Source organism: Lepidochelys kempii, chromosome 27 (genome assembly GCF_965140285.1).
Source record: "Lepidochelys kempii isolate rLepKem1 chromosome 27, rLepKem1.hap1, whole genome shotgun sequence".
Classification (NCBI taxonomy): domain Eukaryota; kingdom Metazoa; phylum Chordata; order Testudines; family Cheloniidae; genus Lepidochelys; species Lepidochelys kempii.
The window spans coordinates 13,646,425-13,666,168 of NC_136406.1; the positions used below are offsets into that span (position 1 = coordinate 13,646,425).

A 19,744-nucleotide genomic window follows, 5' to 3' on the forward strand; every position below is an offset into this window, starting at 1 on the left:
GAGGGAAACAGCAGCAGTGAGGAAAATAAATTACCCCATGCGCTGTTGTGGAGTTTTTCATTTCATGCACCTCCACTTGGCACCCCCAACCCAGCAAGAGCAAATCTGCTAGCATGGGAGGGCGTTCTGAGTCAGACCGGCATGGGCATTAGCACTGGCCTTGCCATGCGCAGAGAGGTTGCTAGTTAACTGAAATGTCAGGGGAATTGCCCACAGTTATTGCACAGAGAGAGAGAGAGGGAGACATTGACTGTTATCATGCCCGTGCCAATGGGCTATTATTAGGCCCCTATCTCTAATAATAATAATAATTATTAATCTCTAATAATCTGTCTTCCTCCAACACAACAAGCTCAGAGCTAGAGCTGCAGGCCCTTGTGGAGTGCTGGCCTCCCTCTCCGTCCATCCAGACGAGCATTCTGGCAAGGAGCTTCTTCTGGTTCATGTATTCAATGTGCCCATCATGCTCTCAAGCGCCTGCTGCATAGCCAGCCACTGAAGGGAAGGCAGCCAGTTAAAGATGGCTAAAAGGGATGACCTAATGAGAATACGCCAGCTCAACCACCGGCCCAGGAAGCTTAGCATGGGTCAGGACAGGGTAGACCGTCTCTCATGCCTCTGAGAGCAGGAATGAATTGGAAAGAGCCCACGTGAGTTTGTGAAGCGTAACCCAAAAGTAAAGTACTGGCCAGGTGCTGTCTTTTGTGTCTCAGGGCTAGTCAGGCACTGAACACCCTGGTAAGACAGTTGCTTTAGAGTCTGGATGAGACGCCCCTGCTTTTCAGAACTCCCTTGGGGACAGGCAGAAAGATGATATTGAAAGAGAAGCAACAAGAGCAACGCTGTTCCTGCTGCAGTGGATGCCAAGAGTGGTAGGCTGTCCGGTACCTGTGGATATCTGGAGCCGTTGTAAAGTTTTGCAGGGCAGATACAGCTAAGGCCCTGTGGTGTGTGTAAAGGAGAAGCCCAGAAGCCACAGAAAGCCTCGGGTTCCTGGGAACTCTGGAACCCATGAAAAAACTAAAACCCATTGGAAGCCTAGAACCTATGACAAATCAGAGTCATATGAGAAAACTATAATCTATTTGGAGACTAGAACCCACAAGAAACATGAGATACCTGGAACCCATAGGGAATCAGAAGCACACAAGAAGCCTAGAATCTACTAGAAATCTAGACTGAAGCATGAGACGTCTAGAACCCACACTTGGCACATCTGCACTTGGCCCCTTTCTAGATGCAGCACTTGTTTTCCCCAGTGCTGGGTGATGCAGTCTTCCCTCCAGTGCATTGTCTTGGATTATTCCTGCCTGCCCATACACTCTCCATTGTGATGTCCCGCGCTGCCCTTTCACATCTAGGGACAACACCTTTTCTAGAGCAAAGCTGAAACCATTAGCTTGATCATACTCTCACTTGCACTGGTGCAAACTGGGGTAACTCCGCTGACATCAACAGAATCTTGCCCAGTGCTGTTTGCTTTTTTCCTCCCTTCTCTCTGCCCTCCCCGCTGCTTTCTCTGAGTAAGTGAATAATCAGCCACAAAGAATTTCCCCTTTACAGTCTCGTGAATGTCGTAAATCACCAGCTGAGACTTGAACTGCAGCGAGCGAGCCAGAAAGCAGCGGTGGCGGCAGTCAACAGCTCCGTTCCAGCAGCTCCAGTCCTTGGAGCGAGTACAGCTCTGGACACAGCTGAGGACCCAGGAGCATGAAGCACCATGTCCTTCAGTGCAGTCCTGGGAGCCAGCCAGGAGCCAAACAGAACCTCCTGCCCTGAACTCAGCAGCAGCTCCTGAGACTGGGATGCTGGGCTTGCACACGGATTCCTTCTGCCTAGCGCTTGGAGCTGATGGCACAGGGAGGATTAGCATTTGGAGCCAGCTTTGGCTGTGCCGCGTCAGGGCAAGAGCAGCTCAGGATCCCAGGGGAGTTAACGTGGCCAAAAGGAGAAGCAGTATGGGACTAGAAACACTGGGCTTGATTCTCAGTGACTCCATTCCTCTGCTTGTGGCAGGGACAAGGGCAGTGGTGGGGGAGAAGGTAGCTTTCAGCAGTGCTCCCAATATTCCGGGACTATTCAGGGCCCTGCCTGCACCCCGGCATAAGGGGAGCTGTTCTAATTTATACCCTGATTTTCATGGCTCCCTATGGGCCCTGGGCAACAGAACAGCCATAGTACACCGTGGGCATGCCCCCGACTTACCCCCTACAGCGGGGGCTGGGAGCAAGGTTGGCGTAGAGATGTGGGTGCAGGGAGGCTCAGGAAGTTCTTTCCACCCCGTTTGCACTGTCAGAGCAGCTTGAGAGGGCCTCCAAGGGGTAAGTGAGAATCAGGCCCTCTGAGCAACAGGCAGCCTGGGTGAATAATCCTCCTTCCACAGTGAGATCCACATACCCTGCCGGTTACAGTCACGTGTAAACACTGCTGTCAATAGCCCGGTTCCAGCCAGGTCTCCCTGTTCAGCAGGGCCAGGGATCGTGTGTGTGGGATGCATGCTAGCCAATGTACCCTGTGGAACCCATGCCTAAAACCCGTGCAGACACACCTTGCTGTAGCTGGCACGGCTCTGATCTCTGCACGGACGGAGTGCAGGTGCGAGCGGATGCCCTGTGCCGAAGGCTGCACACTGGGCTTTTCAGAACCAGGACCCAACCTGGGCAATTCAAAACGTCATTGTTTTTTCCCTTTCTAGCTTCACTGCTCTGGGGTGGGGAGGGTTGAGGGAACCAGGCCCCCCACTTTCCCTGTCCATTCTGCTCCACCCTCAAAGCAAGCAGCTTTCGGAAGGGTCTTATGTTTCCTAAACTGGTTCCCCTATGACTAGTCAGATCCCCTCTCTTGCTTGTAACATCGTATTCCTCCCCCTGCTGCCCCACCCGGAGTCAGGACTTTCAGCAGCAAGCAGAGAGAACTGTGTGTGGCTAGAGCAGCCAGGGCACATTCCAAGACTGCTTCTCTTCTCTCCTCTCCCTCAGAGCACACATTGCTGAGCTCTGCACACTTGAGATGGTATCAGGAAGGTAGAGCTGCTGGAGGAATGCCCGTGGCGTGAGGGATCCGGGCCAAGAAAGCCATGAATGAAAATGACTTTGCATCTTTCCTCCCCCGCTTTGAGATAAACTGGATCCCTAGCTATGAAATGCAGCCACTTCTGGGGTGGAGCCGGTGACACCCATGGAGCTGATATGTAACATGGTGATGATAATGATTTTATGAACACTGTATGTGACCTAGTTACTGATGGGAAGTTATTGGGGCTTGTCACACGGCAGCTAGCTCTTTAACAGAAATGAGTCTTAGCCCCACCTGTGACATTGTTAATTCTCTTTCCCAGGTAAGGAAAATCAAGATGGGTCAGATACAATCAGGACTCTGGGATAAATAAAGGAGAGGCTTAGAAAGGTGGCAGGGTGGTAAGGCTCCTGTAGGCTACCAGAAGAATGGGTTTGTTAGGGCCACAGAGAAGACAATCAGGGAGAATTTTGGATCCTCTCCTGGGCAGGGGAAGGAGGACTCCAGATAGGAAAGCCTGAGGGTGCTGCTTGCAGAGCCCCTGGACTAGCAGAAAATGCAAGAGCTGATAATGAATTTTTGGGTTGGGTGATAGACTTTACTTTGAAGCTTGCTTTGAATTATGTTAGGAAACCAGCCCCAAGCTGGGGTGTCATTAGCTCCAAGTCACCCTCTGTGGATTATTTCTGGGATGCTTGGAGGGAAACTGAGACAGGACTGCGGCAGATCCACAGGGGTTGCTCTAGAAGTGGTGACCCTATAATTGTTAGAAAATGTTCTTGTATGAATGAGTTGATCTCCCTGAGTAGGGAGCTGAGGAAAGGAAAAACAAGAAGGCAAGCCAGTGGTCCCAGAGAAGCAACCTCTCAGCAAACAGTGGAGGGTAATTAGAAGATTGGCCTGCTTCTAGGCTGAAATGACCCAGCTGTTTTTGCTAAGCTGGGAGGCTAGACATCAAAAGGGGCTATTAAAAGTTTAAAAAGAGACTCTGGTCCTGCAAAGGGGGAATTTATTGCCACTGCCAGGGAGTTGTCCATGAGCTCGGATAGGGAGACAAGGGACACAGCGGCTCTGTGAGAGGCTACAGAGAGCTAGTCCTTCCAGCGTCCCCAGGTGGAAGATGGTTAGACGCCTGGTAAGCAGGCAGGCCTATGGACTGGCTGATGACTGCATTTCTCTGAAATGCTGTTCTTCTAAGCTTAGCTGTTTAGTCACTGGTTCCTGTTATCACGACCCTGGAGAGACCAGAGCAGCAGGATCTGAGCCTGAGTCAGACCTGCTGAGGTCACCACAGTGAGTATCCTGGGACAGTTCAATCACAAGGGAAAGAATTGTGATTCCACCCTGAGCCAGGTGACGGCTGGAGGCCTGGGGGGTGCACTCGGCCAGATCAGGAGGGGTCAAAGGGGCAGTTGGCCTGGTGACTCTGACATAGCCCAGCAACTGTTTGCAACCCAGTTGTTCATGACAAGAAGCGAAGATGAATCCAACTGGAGCTGAAAAGGGAGTAGGGGTCAGCATAAAAGTACTCCTCAAGCTGAGGTTCACATATCTACTCTGCCCCCTGCTCCCCTGCCAAAAAAAGCCATGGGATTTTTTTTAATAATCATGAGTAAATTCCACTGTAGCTGTTGCACCTGGGTTATGTTTGGCCCAGCCTGTCTGACATGATGAGTAGCATAGGAACCATGCCCCTTCTCTGGCCATTACATATGAATATTGGGCAAGAACCGAACCGAGGAGCCCGGGTTGAGGTTTTCCCATTCCAACTTGGCTTTAATTGGCCTGATTCTCAGTTACACTAAGGCCCATTGACATTGCTCTGCAGCAGCCTGGGTACTCCTCCGCCTCCCTGCAAAGTCCCTGAGACTGCCTCCAGCGCCGGGGGCCTCCCCTACTCAGTGCACAGCTGGGGTGAGGTCCTGCTCTCAGCCCCTAGGAGTTGTATGGGGGTGTGGCACTGGATGGGAAGGAGGACCAGAGGCTGCTCTAATTTACACTGGGCTGAGCAGGGATTGTGCTGTGCAGCCCTGAACCGTGCAGCACTAGAACGGAGGCTTATGGTGACCTTTGGTCCCCACCTCCTACGAGGAGCCCCACAAATTGAAATGGAGCTAGGCAAAAGAGGAGTGGTGGCTTAGGCTCTCAAGCTGCCAAAGTCAGGGTGGTCTGAATCCAAGTTTCACTTTCTCAAAGCCCTCAGCATTTGCGGGGATGCTGGTAAATAAATGGTTTTAGGATCTGGCCGATTGAGATGCTCATGCCCTCTGAATGGCAGGGCTCCAAAGCCCAGCTTGGCCTCTACCTATCCCCCTAAGCCACTCTGCTCCACATCCAAAGTGAGGGGCTGTAAACCAGAGCCGTGTGTTTAGCTGCCGAACGGCAGGGTGTATAAACGGGGCTCTCGTCAGGTTTTACGCGTCGCGTTGCTGGCTCTCTAAAGCCGCTGTGTGTCTGCCGCTCCACCCGGTGTCCTGGTTACCGTTTCCTGGCACGTTTCAGAGTCCTGGCTGGCAAAACCACTGGAGCAACTCGAGCCCCCTTTGCAAACCAATCAGAAGGCACTGTTTTTTTTTTTTCCTCTTTGTTGCCAGTGACTAAGAATAGCGTGGGGAAGGTGTTGCTCCCTGCGTGTCCCTGGAACGTCAGAGCTGTTTGCCCGCTCTGGGCGCGGGGAGTGTACACTCTGCTGCAGGCTGCTCTGCATGCCAGGAGCTGAGCGGTGCTAGGAGTGGAGTACAAATTCTGTAGTTCCCAGAGCACTTTGGGACCCTTCTGGATGTCAGGAGACTGGGGACTGGCTATAGGGCCTGTGGAGTCAGATCTGCTTGTGGTCAGACTGCGGTAAATCTGGAGTTGTGAAAAAAATTTGGTGCATCGTCACCCTCTAGGTTGGGGGCTTCCCCCCACCCCCCTCTGTCATATGGGCAGGTGCCCCTGGCACAAACACCAAGGTACAGCTGGCACTACCTGGCCCTCATGGTATATTCAGTAGAGAGCAAGGAGTGAATTGATTTTAAAGGCCCAGCTATCCCTTGAGCCCCACAAATGTATCCCAGGGTGGCACTTGAGAGAGGTGCACAGGGAAAGCCTCAGTACCCAGGGCTGCTAAGCCAACCCCTTTCACAAGACCATTATTCACCAAGAAACAAACGAGAGGGCAAAGCTCCAGAGATTCCTCTCCAGCAGCTTCTCCCAGTGCCAAACCTTCCCCCTCCAGCGAGTGTCGGCTAGAAAGACAATAGGGCCAGCATCTCAGCTGGTGGAAATCAGTGCAGCTCCTGGCAAAATAGTTTATAGGAATGTAATTGTAACACCATAAGTTCCTGGGGAATAGCAATATTATACAAAACCCTTACGTAAAGGAGGGTTTTACAATTTAAAAAAAAAAGGAGGGGGGGCGGTTAACAGGACATGTCCTAGCTTTCTAAATGTTTAAAGGAGCTCTTTAAAAACATAGTGTTCGTTTGCTTTTCAGAGTTTTACCTAAATGAATTAACCAGAATACAAAAATCCCAACCAAACCAAAACTTTTCTTAAGAGTTATCACTAGTAAATTGTGAAGAAAGCTTCAACATGTGGGGTATAGCACAAAAGCCCCAACTGAGGACTTTTACAATTAAAAAAATATATATATTTTTAAGAGACAAAACACCGTAGCTGTATGACCGCAGGAAGCTGTCACCCCCTCACTCATTTATGTGAAGAAAGAGCCCCCAACCCCTCTGCTCTATTCTTGCTCCTTCTCCTGTCCTGATTTTTAGTTTAAAACTGTCACCTTTTCATGTTCTTTGGCTAAACATCCAGTTTTTAATCATATCAAAGTTTTAATTTATAAACTTTGAAAAAAGTTTAATGTGGAATGCAGAATAGGGGGGATAAGCGAGCTGGCCTGGATTTTAGGGGAATATTGATAACTGCCTGAAATCTTTTTGGTAGGTAGAGTTGTAGCCATGTCAGTCCCAGGATATGAGATGTGCAAGGTGGGTGAGGTGATGTCTGTCTCTCCAACAAAAGTTGGTCAAACAAAAGATAAGCTTTCGAGCCACACAGAGCGGCTCTTCTGGGCTGGAGATCTCTCTCACCAACTAGAGTTGCCAAACTTCCAGAATTGTCCTGGAGTCTCTAGGAATTCAAGATTAACCTTTAATTAAAGATTATGTCCTGTGACGAAACCTCCAGGAATATGTCCAACCAAAACTGGACCACTAACAGACGTTGGTCCAATAAAAGATATTACCTCATCCACCTCGTCTCGCAGAAATCTTTTTTGGCGAAACAGTTTTGTAGGTGGCCCTCCTTTGTTGGGCAAGCGTTTGTCAGATAGAAAGACCTCCCCGCTTTGTGAGGCGTTGTTTTCCCCCCCTTCAATGGACTATCGGATATAAAATGAACAAAAACATTGAGGGAGGACATGCCTGGAGATATTTTGTAGCAGTACCTGCCAAGCAACAATTACATTTTTTCAATATTTATTTATCATTACAGTCCAGGAGCCCTAAAGAATTAGTTTTGTTTTTACACAACTCTTTATATTTTACTTGTATACAGACTGTAACCGTCCATGTTTTGCAGAGTTAAATAATACAAGCCAGGGGACGAGAGAGTTGAGAAATGACTGAAAACAGAGGTGTTATGATGACTAATGCAGAGGGCCCGGGGGGAAATTAAAAGGCTCAGATGAAGTAGAAGAAAGTAAGATTTTAAGAGAAGATTTGAAGAAAAGGGTGGGGGAATTGAGGGCTTTAAGGCTACTTTGCAATGGCCAGAGGCCCAGCTACCGATATTCCTAATGCACAAGCACACAGGCGTTCTTATTAGCGGAACAGGCGGTCCATATGCCTTTTGTTGTTAATGATTTGTCACCTAATGACAGGTGGAAGATAAAAAGAATACAAAACAAAGCATGCACCTTGCTTTTCGTTTTAACAACCTACCTTCACCCCCCACCGACTACTGTGCCAGACAGAAGTTTCTCCTTACCTTTGGAGGGAAGCCAATAGACTTTTGAGGCGTTGTCCCTAAGCTACTGGCTACAAAAGTATCGCACTTGTTGGAACAGGCCTGTTGATTAAAAACCAAAGCGCCTGATTTCACCCCTCCAGGAGAGGAAGAGGCTGGCTCTCTGATAGCGCTACGGTCTAGTTATACAGGAAAACTTATTCTAAGGGGAAAAAACAACGGGTTGCAGGGACTTAACAAATTATGCATTTCTGCTCATGCAGAGTCAAAATGCGATCTATTCGCTGGACCAGTTTGCAAAGTAAACGTTCTTAGGTCTGGAAAGAAAACTTTGAGCCCACCCTACACAATGTGGGTGCTTAGGGAAGGCAGCATGTCTGTTGCCCCAGGAGCTTCCATTTTTAGTTTCTTAGGCAGGGCCAGCGAGGGGGTATTCGACTATGATTAAAAGGAGGCCTTATGATGCAAATAAAAAGTATAGGGTCTTTCCCGTATTGGTACACGTCGGCTTATTACCGGGGCCTGGGCTGGCATGTGGATCCATTCAGCACTTTCTGAGCTAGCTTTGGTGCCCTGAGTTGGGGGGGGGGCAGTGCATGTTGAGCGGGGGGGGGGGGGCGGAGGGTTCCCCATCCCCCTCTGCTTTTTAGCAGTAAACAAAAGAGTGAACACAAAGTCACCCTACACCATGCACAGTGAGCTTGGGGGGGGTCCCTCCCTCCTTCCCCCCGTGCACACTGAGAGGAGGGGGGGCTCCCTATTGCCTCTCCTTCCCCCCCAGTGCACACTGAGCTTGGGGGGCTCCCTATAGCCTCTCCTTCCCCCCCCAGTGCACACTGAGCTTGGGGGGGTCCCTCTCTCCTTCCCCCCCATGCACACCTGCGCATGGGGGGCTCCCTATCTCTTCTCTCCCCCCCCCATGCACACTGAGCTTGGGGGGCTCCCTATAGCCTCTCCTTCCCCCGCGTGCACACTGAGCTTGTGGGGGGTCCCTCTCTCCTTCCCCCCATGCACTCTGAGCTTGGGGGGCTCCCTATCTCCCCCCCCCGTGCACACTGCGAGTGGGGGGCTCCCAATCTCTTCTCTCCCCCCTGTGCACACTGAGCTTGGGGGGGGTTCCCTATCTCCCCCCCCCCCCGTGCACACTGCACGTGGGGGGGCTTCTCCTATCTCTTCTCTTCCCCCCGCGCACACTGAGCTTGGGGGGCTCCTATAGCCTCTCCTTCCCCCCCAGTGCACACTGAGCTTGGGGGGGTCCCTATCCATCTCCCCCCCCCGTGCACACTGCGCATGGGGGGCTCCCTCTATCTCTTCTCTCCCCCCCATGCACACTGAGCTTGGGGGGATCCCTCTCTCCTTCCCCCCATGCACACTGAGCTTGGGGGGATCCCTATAGCCTCTCCTTCTCCCCGTGCACACTGAGCTTGGAGGGGTTCCGTATCTCCCCCCCCCCGTGCACACTGCGAGTGGGGGGCTCCCTATCTCTTCCTCTCCCCCCTGCCCCCCCACGCGCACACTGAGCGGGGGGAGGGGAAACCAGGAAGCAGCCCGTGGAATTTTCCACTCCGGCCCGAACTCAGCACTGGCTCCGCCCCCCGGCCCTGGCGCCGTCCATCCCGTCATGCAATGCGGATCCAAGATGGCGGCCCCCATGCAGCGGGGCTTGTCCCGGCTCCTGCCGCTCGGGCGGTGCCTGCAGGTGGAGCCGGCTGGGCGCGGGACGCAGAGAGCGCGAGGGGGAGGCTGCGGGGCTTGGGGGGTGACGCGGAGTGAGCCGGGGGGGGGAGGCTGGCGGGGTTTAGGGGGTGACGCGGAGTGAGCCGGGGGGGGGAGGCTGCGGGGCTTGGGGGGTGGGGACGGAGAGTGAGCCGGGGGGGGGAGGCTGCGGGGTTTGGGGGGTGGGGACGGAGAGTGAGCCGGGGGGGGGAGGCTGCGGGGTTTAGGGGGTGACGCGGAGTGAGCCGGGGGGGGGAGGCTGCGGGGCTTGGGGGTGACGCGGAGTGAGCCGGGGGGGGGGAGGCTGCGGGGTTTAGGGGGGTGACGCGGAGTGAGCCGGGGAGGGGAGGCTGCAGGGCTTGGGGGGTGATGGAGAGTGAGCCGGGGGGGGAGGCTGCGGGGCTTGGGGGGTGGGGACGGAGAGTGAGCCGGGGAGGGGGAGGCTGCGGGGCTTGGGGGGTGGGGACGGAGAGTGAGCCGGGGGGGGGGGAGGCTGCGGGGGTTTAGGGGGTTGACGGAGAGTGAGCCGCGGGGGGAGGCTGCGGGGTTTAGGGGGTGACGCGGAGTGAGCCGGGGAGGGGAGGCTGCGGGGCTTGGGGGGTGGGGACGGAGAGTGAGCCGGGGGGGGGAGGCTGCGGGGTTTGGGGGGTGGGGACGGAGAGTGAGCCGGGGGGGGGAGAGGCTGCAGGGCTTGGGGGGTGATGGAGAGTGAGCCGGGGGGGGGAGGCTGCGGGGTTTGGGGGGTGATGGAGAGTGAGCCGGGGGGGGGGGGAGGGAGGCTGCGGGGTTTAGGGGTGACGCGGAGTGAGCCGGGGAGGGGAGGCTGCGGGGCTTGGGGGTTGGGACGGAGAGTGAGCCGGGGGGGGGGAGGCTGCGGGGTTTGGGGGGTGGGGGACGGAGAGTGAGCCGGGGGGGGGGGGAGAGCTGCAGGGCTTGGGGGGGTGATGGAGAGTGAGCCGGGGGGGGGGGGGAGGCTGCGGGGTTTGGGGGGGTGGGGATGGAGAGTGAGCCGGGGGGGGGGGGAGGCTGCAGTGTTTGGGGGGTGGGGACGGAGAGTGAACCGGGGGGGGGGGGAGGCTGCGGGGCTTGGGGGGTGACGGAGAGTGAGCCGGGGAGGGCTGTGGCGTTTTTGGGGGATGCAGATTGAGGCTGGGGGCTGTAGAACTTGTGGGGTGTATAGTGAGCTGGGGAAGGCTGTGAGGTTTGGGGGATATAGAGTGAGTTGCGGGAAGGCTGTGAGTTTTAGGGAGGATACAGAGTGAGCATGGGGGGGCATGCAAATTGAGCTGCAGGGGAGGCTCTGCTGTTTGGTGGGGGGATGCCGAGTGAGCCGGGGGGTGAGGAGGCGGCTAGGAAGGCTGAGTGCTTGACTATCTGCATCTTTTCCTCAGGGTCTAGAACCCTTACTCAGTCCTACTAGACTGACTCAGACCTCGCTTCTGGTCCCAGTGAGAACAAAGAGACGGCACTTTGTCCCTCCTTCTGTCAATGCCAAGCATATGACTCAGGAGGAGCAGAAGCTGAAAGCCAGGGCTGCAGGCATTGTGATCCCTTATGAGCCCCCAGAACGCCCCATCCATCTTGCCTGCACAGGTAGGAACAGGATCAAAATGGTGTTGGTGTCTTCTAGGGGTGCGAGTTGGATGTGGGATAGAGGGAGAACTAATCCTAAGCGGAAGTGTGGGACCAGTAACCTAAGAAATCTGGGACCTTTGTCAATTGGTTCAAAATGGGGCTGTTGCCTCTGATTACATTCACTGCCTCTTCATGAAGAGAATAACCCTCACACTTAACTTCTATTTAGTGCTGCTGAATGGTGCCAGACTAATGGATCAGAGATGGGATGGATGGTGCATGGCAAGCTTTCGTTTCCCCCACAGGAACGTGCCTTTCTGTGATCTGCAGGGACCGCCTCTAGGGTTGAGAGGGGCGTCCGGTCTCTCTGATCCATTCAACCCCAGTCTGCCATGAAGTGGGCCAGTTATTGCTGATTGTGGTGGTGTTTCTTGTGTTGTGGAACCTGGATTGAGACTCACCAAACACCTCTCACAGGGGCCACCCAAGAGCCAAAAGATGGTAATAACTTTAGGTCCAAACCTGTGCTGTTTTGGGGCCAGTGCCCTAGCAGTGATTGGCGACCATTGTTGAACCTCTGAGATTTTTAATCCCCACTGTACTTCTGTCCCTTCCTTTAGGTTTTGGGATAAAAACATATTTAGGGAGTAAACAGGCAATCCAGTTTCCTACTTCTCCCTGGCTGTCTAGTATTTCACCTGTTTGTTCTCTTGAGACTTTCATGTTTCTTGAAGAACTTAACCTGTTGCCATGGTATTGATCTCTTCCTGTTCTCTCTCTCTCTCTGACACAGCTGGAATTTTTGACCCCTATGTGCCTCCTGAGGGTGATGCCCGCTTGTCTTCTCTGTCAAAGGAGGGGCTGAAGCAAAAGGTGGAGCAGCTGAAGCAGAGTGCTGCTTCACAATTAGCGTATGTATCCCAGGCTTCTGTTCAGGAGCTGCTTCGGTGTAGCAGCAATTCCACTGCAAAGCCTTGCTTGCAACTGTAGGATGCTCAGTTTTTCCACCCGGCTCTTGCCTTATTGCTGTACTGTCCTGTGTCAGTGCTGCTAACTCTGTGATATCGTCAAATAATCTTGGGGCGGGGGGGGGGGCTGTGATTTACTCATCGGTGTTTTGTCCCCAGGGGACCGTGTCCGTGATGTGCTACCTCTTGATAGACGATGGCTAGACTCTCATTTGTTGTTGTTTGTGTTACACTCGTGTCCCTAATTCCCAGCTAAGATTGGTGCTGTACTTTGCTAGACATTGTGTAGACAGAGTAAGAGACCGACCCTGCCCTAGAGAATTTACAGTCTAAATAGACAAGACAAAGGGTGGGAGGAGAGAAGTAGCAGCATCATCCCCCTTTTGGGGAACCAAGGTACAGGGATTAGATGACTTGCTCAAGGTTACACAAGGGGGTCAGGGGCAGAGCTGAAAATTGAACCTCAAACTCTTGAGTCCCACTCCAGTAGCTTAATCACAAGGCTATCCTTCCTCTCTACTTCCCTTCCATGTTCACGGCCTCTGCTCACTTGCAAAGCCACCGATCGGAAACTTCAACATGAGTCTCTGCCATTGGGAGTGAGCGCGGGGCACTAGTTGCGGGGTGAATTGCCTGACTTTTGTTGCAATGTTAAGTGCTGTATGGTGGTTGGTTATTCTAGACCACACACTACACCCATGTAATAGCTTATCTTGGGCGCAAGGAGACTCTGTGTCATCAGGGAGTCCCTAATCAGTGACTCCGCAATGGAAAATGGGATTAAAGCAAGTGAAACTGTCTTGATCTTCTGGAGGATATGAGGGTTCTGAATTGCTCTTTGCTCGAGGGCACTATATTAGCTGTAAGCCATTGGACGCTGAGGGCATCAGACCAGCTCCCATCATAAAACATTTCTTATCCTTGTCTTTGCAGAATCCGGAAGGTAAAAGATTATGATCCTGACTTCAGCACTAGAACATTCCCGGAGAAGGCCCAGGAGATATTCATTGAAGCTCACAATTGCCTGACAAAGTAAGAATTCGCAAAATTCTGTTACTCTGAAAAGTAAGAATTGTTCTTTCTGGGTGTTGTGGTTTTTCAGGGCTTTCCTTTTGCCCTACTTATGTGCCATATTCTTTCCTCCTCTCTTTTTAGTAGATCGTCTTTGTTTCTCAGGTGCTATGTATTTCCTGCTGCTGCCTCCATGAATAGGAGGTGGTTGAGATGCCACAGGCCAATACTCCTTTAATTCCAGCTGACAAGGACAGCAAGAAACAAGAGGTGGCAAACATATCTGGAGCCTGATATCCAGATTTGTTGAGCATCTGCCACTCTCACTGAAATCGGTGGAAACGTGAACGCTCAGCACCTATGGAAATCAGCTATGGAAATCAGGCCCCGGAGGGATTGTTTTGATCCTAAGTGTTACAATGTCATGCTGATTTGCACCATTTTCCAGTGATAAGACAAAACACACTTCAAAATTGCATCTTGCTTAGTTTTAACCGCCAATAAAACAGCTGAGACATATTTGGCTTCCCAAGGGAGACCTGCTGTTAAATGTCATTGCCTTTGGGGCCTGGTTCCATTTGTGCTCTGTCCTTCATCTGAAATCCCAGTTCACAGCTCAGCCCTTTGCATTTTGCCAGTGGATTATATACAACATGTATGGGAAGCAGGGCTTCTTGGGTGTGTCTTTTCAGCACGTGCATCGGAGTAATGTGGTGTATTTCACTTTACAGTTTCAACAAGCAGAAACTTCACTCCCTGGTGACTGAACGCTGCTACCCGGTAAATATCTGGAGTCAGCATGTCCTTTAGAAACCACGAACGGGCTGAACCATCAGCTGTCTCCTTTCTTTGTACTCTGAGAAATGAGGCAGAATACAAGTCAAGCTGGGAGTTAAGGACCAGGCACTTCGTCGCATACAGTCCGTGTTTATCTCGGGGGCAGAATGGACGTGTCTTGTAAACACATGAGTTTGGGATCTGACTGGAGCTGAAGGGATGCTGCTGTTTACTACGGGACCAGAATTTGATCTACCTTTTAGAGAACAATGAACATCATTTTTGTAGGATCTCCACAATGGGCTTGCTCCCCGCATTGGAGAAAATACCAGACTCCCCCGCTGATTTCGGAGAGCTGTAACTGCCCCTTTGGCTCTGCCACAGCAACTAACCAAGGGTCCCTGTTTGAACAAAGGAAATAAACAAAGCCACGTTAATTTCTGTTGCCTTGGAAATGTATGGGGAGGCCTAGTTCAGTTGAGAGCAACCTTGTTTTCATTTCCCTAAGATGCTGCTAAAACAGTGCTAAGGAAAAGTGTAAATTAAACCCTGTCTTTGAGTTCCTTTGTATTGGGGTAAGGGTGATACTGGAAGGGGCTCATCCATATCCCATGGAAAGCTAAGCACCCTTTAGGGTGCCCTAGAGACACTGAGTTTTTGTAACAGTGCTCAGCACTGCGACCGGGGGGGCCTGGGGTTAACCCCTCATGTTCTGCGTCTCCCACCATCGCGCCACGTGAGCACAGACGGCGCACTTATCCATTCATGGATTTGGAGCGTCTCTCTCCTCTGAGTGCAGGAGCCCGTCGACCAATTCGTCTTCGTGTTGCTAAGTGACGTCATTTTCTCCCTAGGAAATGGTGCGTGGGAACAGATACAATACCATCCGCTGGAACTTTGTGGAGTCGCTGGAGCCTCCCAGGGTGGTTCAGATTCGGTGCCCAGATATGGTGAACAAGGGCAACCTGTATGGACAGGTGACAGTCCGCATGCACACCCGGCAGGTACGGTCTCTTATCTGCATGTTGTCGCACAGCCAGCCCTCGTTTGATGTCAGCATGACAGGTTTCATGGTTCTTCCTACAGACCTTGGCTATCTATGACCGGTTTGGGCGGCTGATGTACGGTGGGGAGCAGGTGCCGAAAGACGTCTTGGAGTATGTCGTATTTGAGAGGCACCTGGTCAACCCTTATGGCTCTTGGAGGGTACACGGCAAGATCGTGCCAGCCTGGGCTCCGCCAAAGGACCCCATTATCAAGGTAATACATCTGAGAGCGGGCACCCACTCCTGCTTTGTAGACCACGTGGTAAGTCTGCAAAACCACCCCTCAAGTCCTGCACTCAAAAGTTGCTCTTTCAGGACCTTGGTAGCTTCACCGCTGGTAGCGTTTCTTGCTTCTGCTGGAGGCTCTCTGGTGCACGCACCAGCCCCTCTTGCCGCTCTGTGTGATTCGGATTTTACAACAATGCTACAACAATTCGGGCAAAGAATAATACTTGGGGCTAAATATAGTTGAGCCACAGCCTGGTGCAGATGGTTGGAATGGGGACTAGGAGCTTTGGGGTTTGAATGGTGTGGGAGGCACAGGGAGAGGAATGGTCTTCTGGCTAAAGCACAGGAGATCTGGGTTTCTAGTCCTGGTTCTGCCACAGACATGCTATGTGTCCTCCAGTGATTGACTTAACTTCCCGATCTGTAAAATGGGGATAATGCTGACCAAATCTTGGGATGTTGGAAGGCTTAATCAGCTAAGGTTTGTAAAGCATTTGAGGTCTTCAGCTGGAATATGCTATAGACACTGATTATTGTTGGCCTGAGAGCTGATTGGAGGAGGAGATCAACCCCATTTGGCCATTTACACCCCCTGGGCTTGCTGCTGCTGCATGTGGCCAGGCAGAGACATGCATGGGCTATTACTGCTTTGCCAAACACCTGTTACAGCAAACAGGCTCCAGCTAAGGAAGGCTGCTGAGACGAGAGAAAGGGCATGGATGCTCCCACCACCCATGCACCATCTGGCCATCTTTCTTCTGGAGGGCTATGCAGTGCCATAACTCTGTGGTTGGCTTTGCAGTGCCATAACTCAGAGTGGTTGGCTTTGTAGCCTGGGAAGGTGTTCTTCTGTTAGCTATGGGGCTTTCAGTACAGAGCTTCTTTGCAGTCAGTCCGATGGCAAGCTAATTCGGTGTTTTGATCTCTCAGACGGTGATGGTCCCTGGCCCCATCCTGGACCCCTCGCAAGAATTTGATGAGATCCAGTATGAAATGCCAAAGTCCAAACGGACGCAGTGGTACAAATAACGGCAGATGGATGGGGCAGCGACGGCGGGTGAGAAAGCAATAGACCAGAGACGTGACCGCTCTTTGGTTGTGTGATCAGCATGACTGCGGGCCTCTATTCCAACTGAGCAGAGACGCCATCAGAGAAGTCTGTGCGGAGAAACTTACAACGAGCAGAATGCTGCCTGGCGCGGGTCGGCTCTTCCCCGTACCACACGCCGTCAAGTGTGCTGCCTCTCAAACTGTATCAGTTTTGCTCTGGAGACCAGTAATCCCCCATCTTCAGAATTGCTCATTAAGCAACCCTCCATGCAGGGACTGATGTCCCTGCTTCATTGGCCAGAGGAGTGTCTATGGGTGTGGAGTACCGTTCTTTTCTTTTTTCCTTCCCCTAGTTTGCCTCGGTGGGTGGTGCCCACGCCTCGATTCTGTGATTCTGAACCCCCTGTTCTCCTCCCTTGCTTGTGTCCCTATAGTCACAATAACAGTCTGTGGGAGACGAGCGTCAAACTCTCCCACTCGAAGGTTGGAAACCAGGCTGTAAATTGCCGTCCACCCATCTTGCACCCAGAAATGGGGAGCTCCCAAATGGGGTTGTAATACTGCGCCTGTAATGTAATAAAACACCATGGGCTTGTTGACCCAGAAAGGTGTGTAAATTGCCATTTGCAGCCCAAGAGGCAGCAGGTTTTGCCGTCGATGCTTCTGGAAGGTCTGTATCTGATTGCTGATCATGAAGATGGATGATGGTATATTGCTGACAGTGGTTACAGGGGGCGGGTTGGCGGGACATTTTTGCACTCTCACAAGTTTTTGCAGCCCTGCTTTCCCAGTAGGACAGCTTGAGTCATCTGTTACCTTTGCCTCACTCTTGTCTCCCTGTGAGAGAAGTAAAAGGCTCCCAACCGGCTATGGGCTCCTCCCTCCCTCCTTGGACTGCTCATGTAGCTCCTCTCTCCCTTTTTGCTGTGAGTTGGCATTCTGCTTGCCAGGGCTGCTTTGGGGATCAGCATCCCCCTTGCTCTGTCTGTGTCTCACTGCGCTGGGGGAAGTGGTGTGAAGGTAGCAGAGCAGCCTGGCTGGGGCGTTCTGTTTAGTAAATAGAAACTGCCCTGTCACTCACCCTGGGAGAGTAGCAAAGTAGGCTTCATGTCTTAAACCAGCTAAGTCTCCAGCGTCCTAGTTGGCTTTCCGAAGGAGAGGATGATGAGCAAGTGACTTGAATGAGGTCACAAGATGCAGCTCTAGCTAGAATACCGCTGGCTCCTAGTCCTCAGAGCAATCCCAGTATGGATGTAGCTGCCTTTTGAAATTTACATACGTTTGCAGGTTGAGGAACGGCGACCGCACCTAGTGGGAATACAGCATTATTAGAAAATTACCATGTCATATTTTACCTTGGCACTCGGTGACAGATGCTGTACCCTGCAGTCCGTGTCCCAGAGAGCTTGCAACCTAAAGAAAGAGCCCCATTTTGTTAGCTTAGAAATAGAAACATTTCTTAAAAATGCGTAAGTGCCCCTCCTGATTTCTCAGTGGAGTGGAGTACACCCAAGGCAGGAGACACTCCATTTTCTTCAGTCTCCCAGGTTTTCCCAGAGTGCAGGGTTTGGCAAGTGCTTACACTACAGCTTACGTGTTTGGTCTCTTGGGGGAGAAGGCAATGGTGCTCTCTTGACCTGTCCTCAGACTCATTCCTTTTGCTCTTACAATCCAGCTGTTCATGTTTTAGCAGATGCCAGAACCTCTTGTATGCTACTTGACCCTCTTCAGGAGGCCATGTGCAGTGGGATTTGAGAGCATTATTCTTTCTGCCTCGGAGGAGAGTTGATCCCATCTGTTCCATATGAAGCCTGTAGTAAGAGTCTCTTAACTACTTATTCTTGCTTAATTCTGAAATATCTCCTGCGAGTGGAGTATTTCTAAAATCTCAGCCAAGGCCTTTCTCTCTCCATTGCGAGCAAAGCCAGCAATAGACCTCTTTAAGAATCCCTTTATTTTTGAACCCAGATCCCCCCGCCTTTCCCAAAAGAGCATCTTCTAAACAGAGCTTTCGGAGGAGAGTCAGCCCATGGGCTCAGGGTTTATAGGGAAATCTCTCTACAGCTCCACCACGTGCAGACTGGGAGGGGAGCGGCTACCTAAGAAAAATCACAGTTTCAGACAGTTGTCCGTTTTGAGGCTGTGGTGACCAAAGCTGATGGTATAGTCCAGGGGTGGCCAACCTGTGGCTCCAGAGCGGCATGCAGCTCTTCAGAAGTTAATATGTGGTTCTTTGCATAGGCACCGACTCTGGGGCTGGAGTTACCGGTGCCGGGGTGGGGGGGAGGAGGAGGGTGCTCACTGCTCAACCCCTGACTCTGCCCCTTCCCCAAAGGCCCCCGCTCCTTCCTGCCCCCTTCCCTGAGCCTGCCATGCCCTCGCTCCTCCCCCTCCCCCCAGAGCCTCCTGCATGCCACTGGAGGCATGGGGAAGGAGCGGGATGCACTGATCAGCAGGGCTGCTGGCAGGCGGCGGGGAGCTAATGGGGGGCTGCTGATGTATCACTGTGGCTCTTCGGCAATGTCCATTGGTAAAGTCTGGCTCCTTCTCAGGCTCAGGTTGGCCACCCCGGTTTAATCTGTACGACACAAAGTGCCTTTCCTGCTCTGGTTTCTAGTTAAGAATCCATAGCATGTGGGCTCTGAGTGAAAGGTGCCCATTCCTCTCTTACGGGAGTCGTTGAACGGGTTTGTGCTCCTCAGGGGAAGGTCTGCGCTGGCCGTCAACCCTAACAGTGCAGTTAAACAGACCCTCCAAGTTCCACGTGTGTGTACTGTAGTTTCCTCTCTGCTGCCTTGGGGAAGCCTGTAGTGTCTCTTCCATTAACATATTATTTAGCACCTAGAGGCCCCAACCCAGCGGAAGGCTGCAGTGTACAAACACTGTCTATCCTGGAGCGCTTATAATCTACGTAGACAAGACAAAGGGTGAGGGGGAAGTGACTTACTCAAGGGTCCAGTGGCAGAGTCAGGGATAGCCCCCTGATCTCCAGTCCAATGCTCTACTCACTAGACCATACTACCTCTCTCCAGTACCATGTTTTCTTGTTCAGAGATAGACGCTTGCACCAAAGTGCCAGTCAGGAGAAACACAGTTGCTTCCCTGTGTGACCTTCCGCCCACTGGAGCCCACACCTAGTGAAAGGACTGTGTTAAATACTGTATGGAAAGGGGTGGCCTGCAGTGAGGGCTGGGTATGCAAAAGCTTCCCCTAACTGGAGGAACAGCGCTGGGGAAAGTTACGCAGACCAGCTTATCAAGCGGTGCACTGCTTGGGCCTATAATGAAATGAATGGTTCCGTAATCCTTAACCCTGAGCTGCAGCCTCAGCGACACCAGAGTCTTGAGAGAGAAGCGATGGGAAAAACCAGCAATAAATCACAGCCAGTAGTCCTGC

General features: G+C 52.2%; 1 protein-coding gene across 2 annotated transcripts; it reads left to right on the plus strand.

Annotated features, from left to right (window-relative positions):
* The first annotated feature begins 9,595 nt into the window (after positions 1-9,595).
* Positions 9,596-16,955, plus strand: MRPL45 (mitochondrial ribosomal protein L45). Of its 2 annotated transcripts, none has more exons than XM_073325860.1 (8): positions 9,596-9,676; positions 11,085-11,286; positions 12,062-12,179; positions 13,170-13,268; positions 13,979-14,027; positions 14,879-15,028; positions 15,111-15,284; positions 16,229-16,955. In XM_073325860.1, the coding sequence occupies exons 1-8, from the start codon at positions 9,599-9,601 to the stop codon at positions 16,325-16,327; spliced, it is 969 nt and encodes a 322-aa protein (XP_073181961.1). In that variant the 5' UTR covers positions 9,596-9,598; the 3' UTR covers positions 16,328-16,955. The 2 variants fall into 2 exon arrangements, with proteins under 2 accessions (XP_073181961.1, XP_073181962.1); XM_073325861.1 differs by having other exon boundaries at positions 11,092-11,286.
* The last annotated feature ends 2,789 nt before the right edge of the window (positions 16,956-19,744 follow it).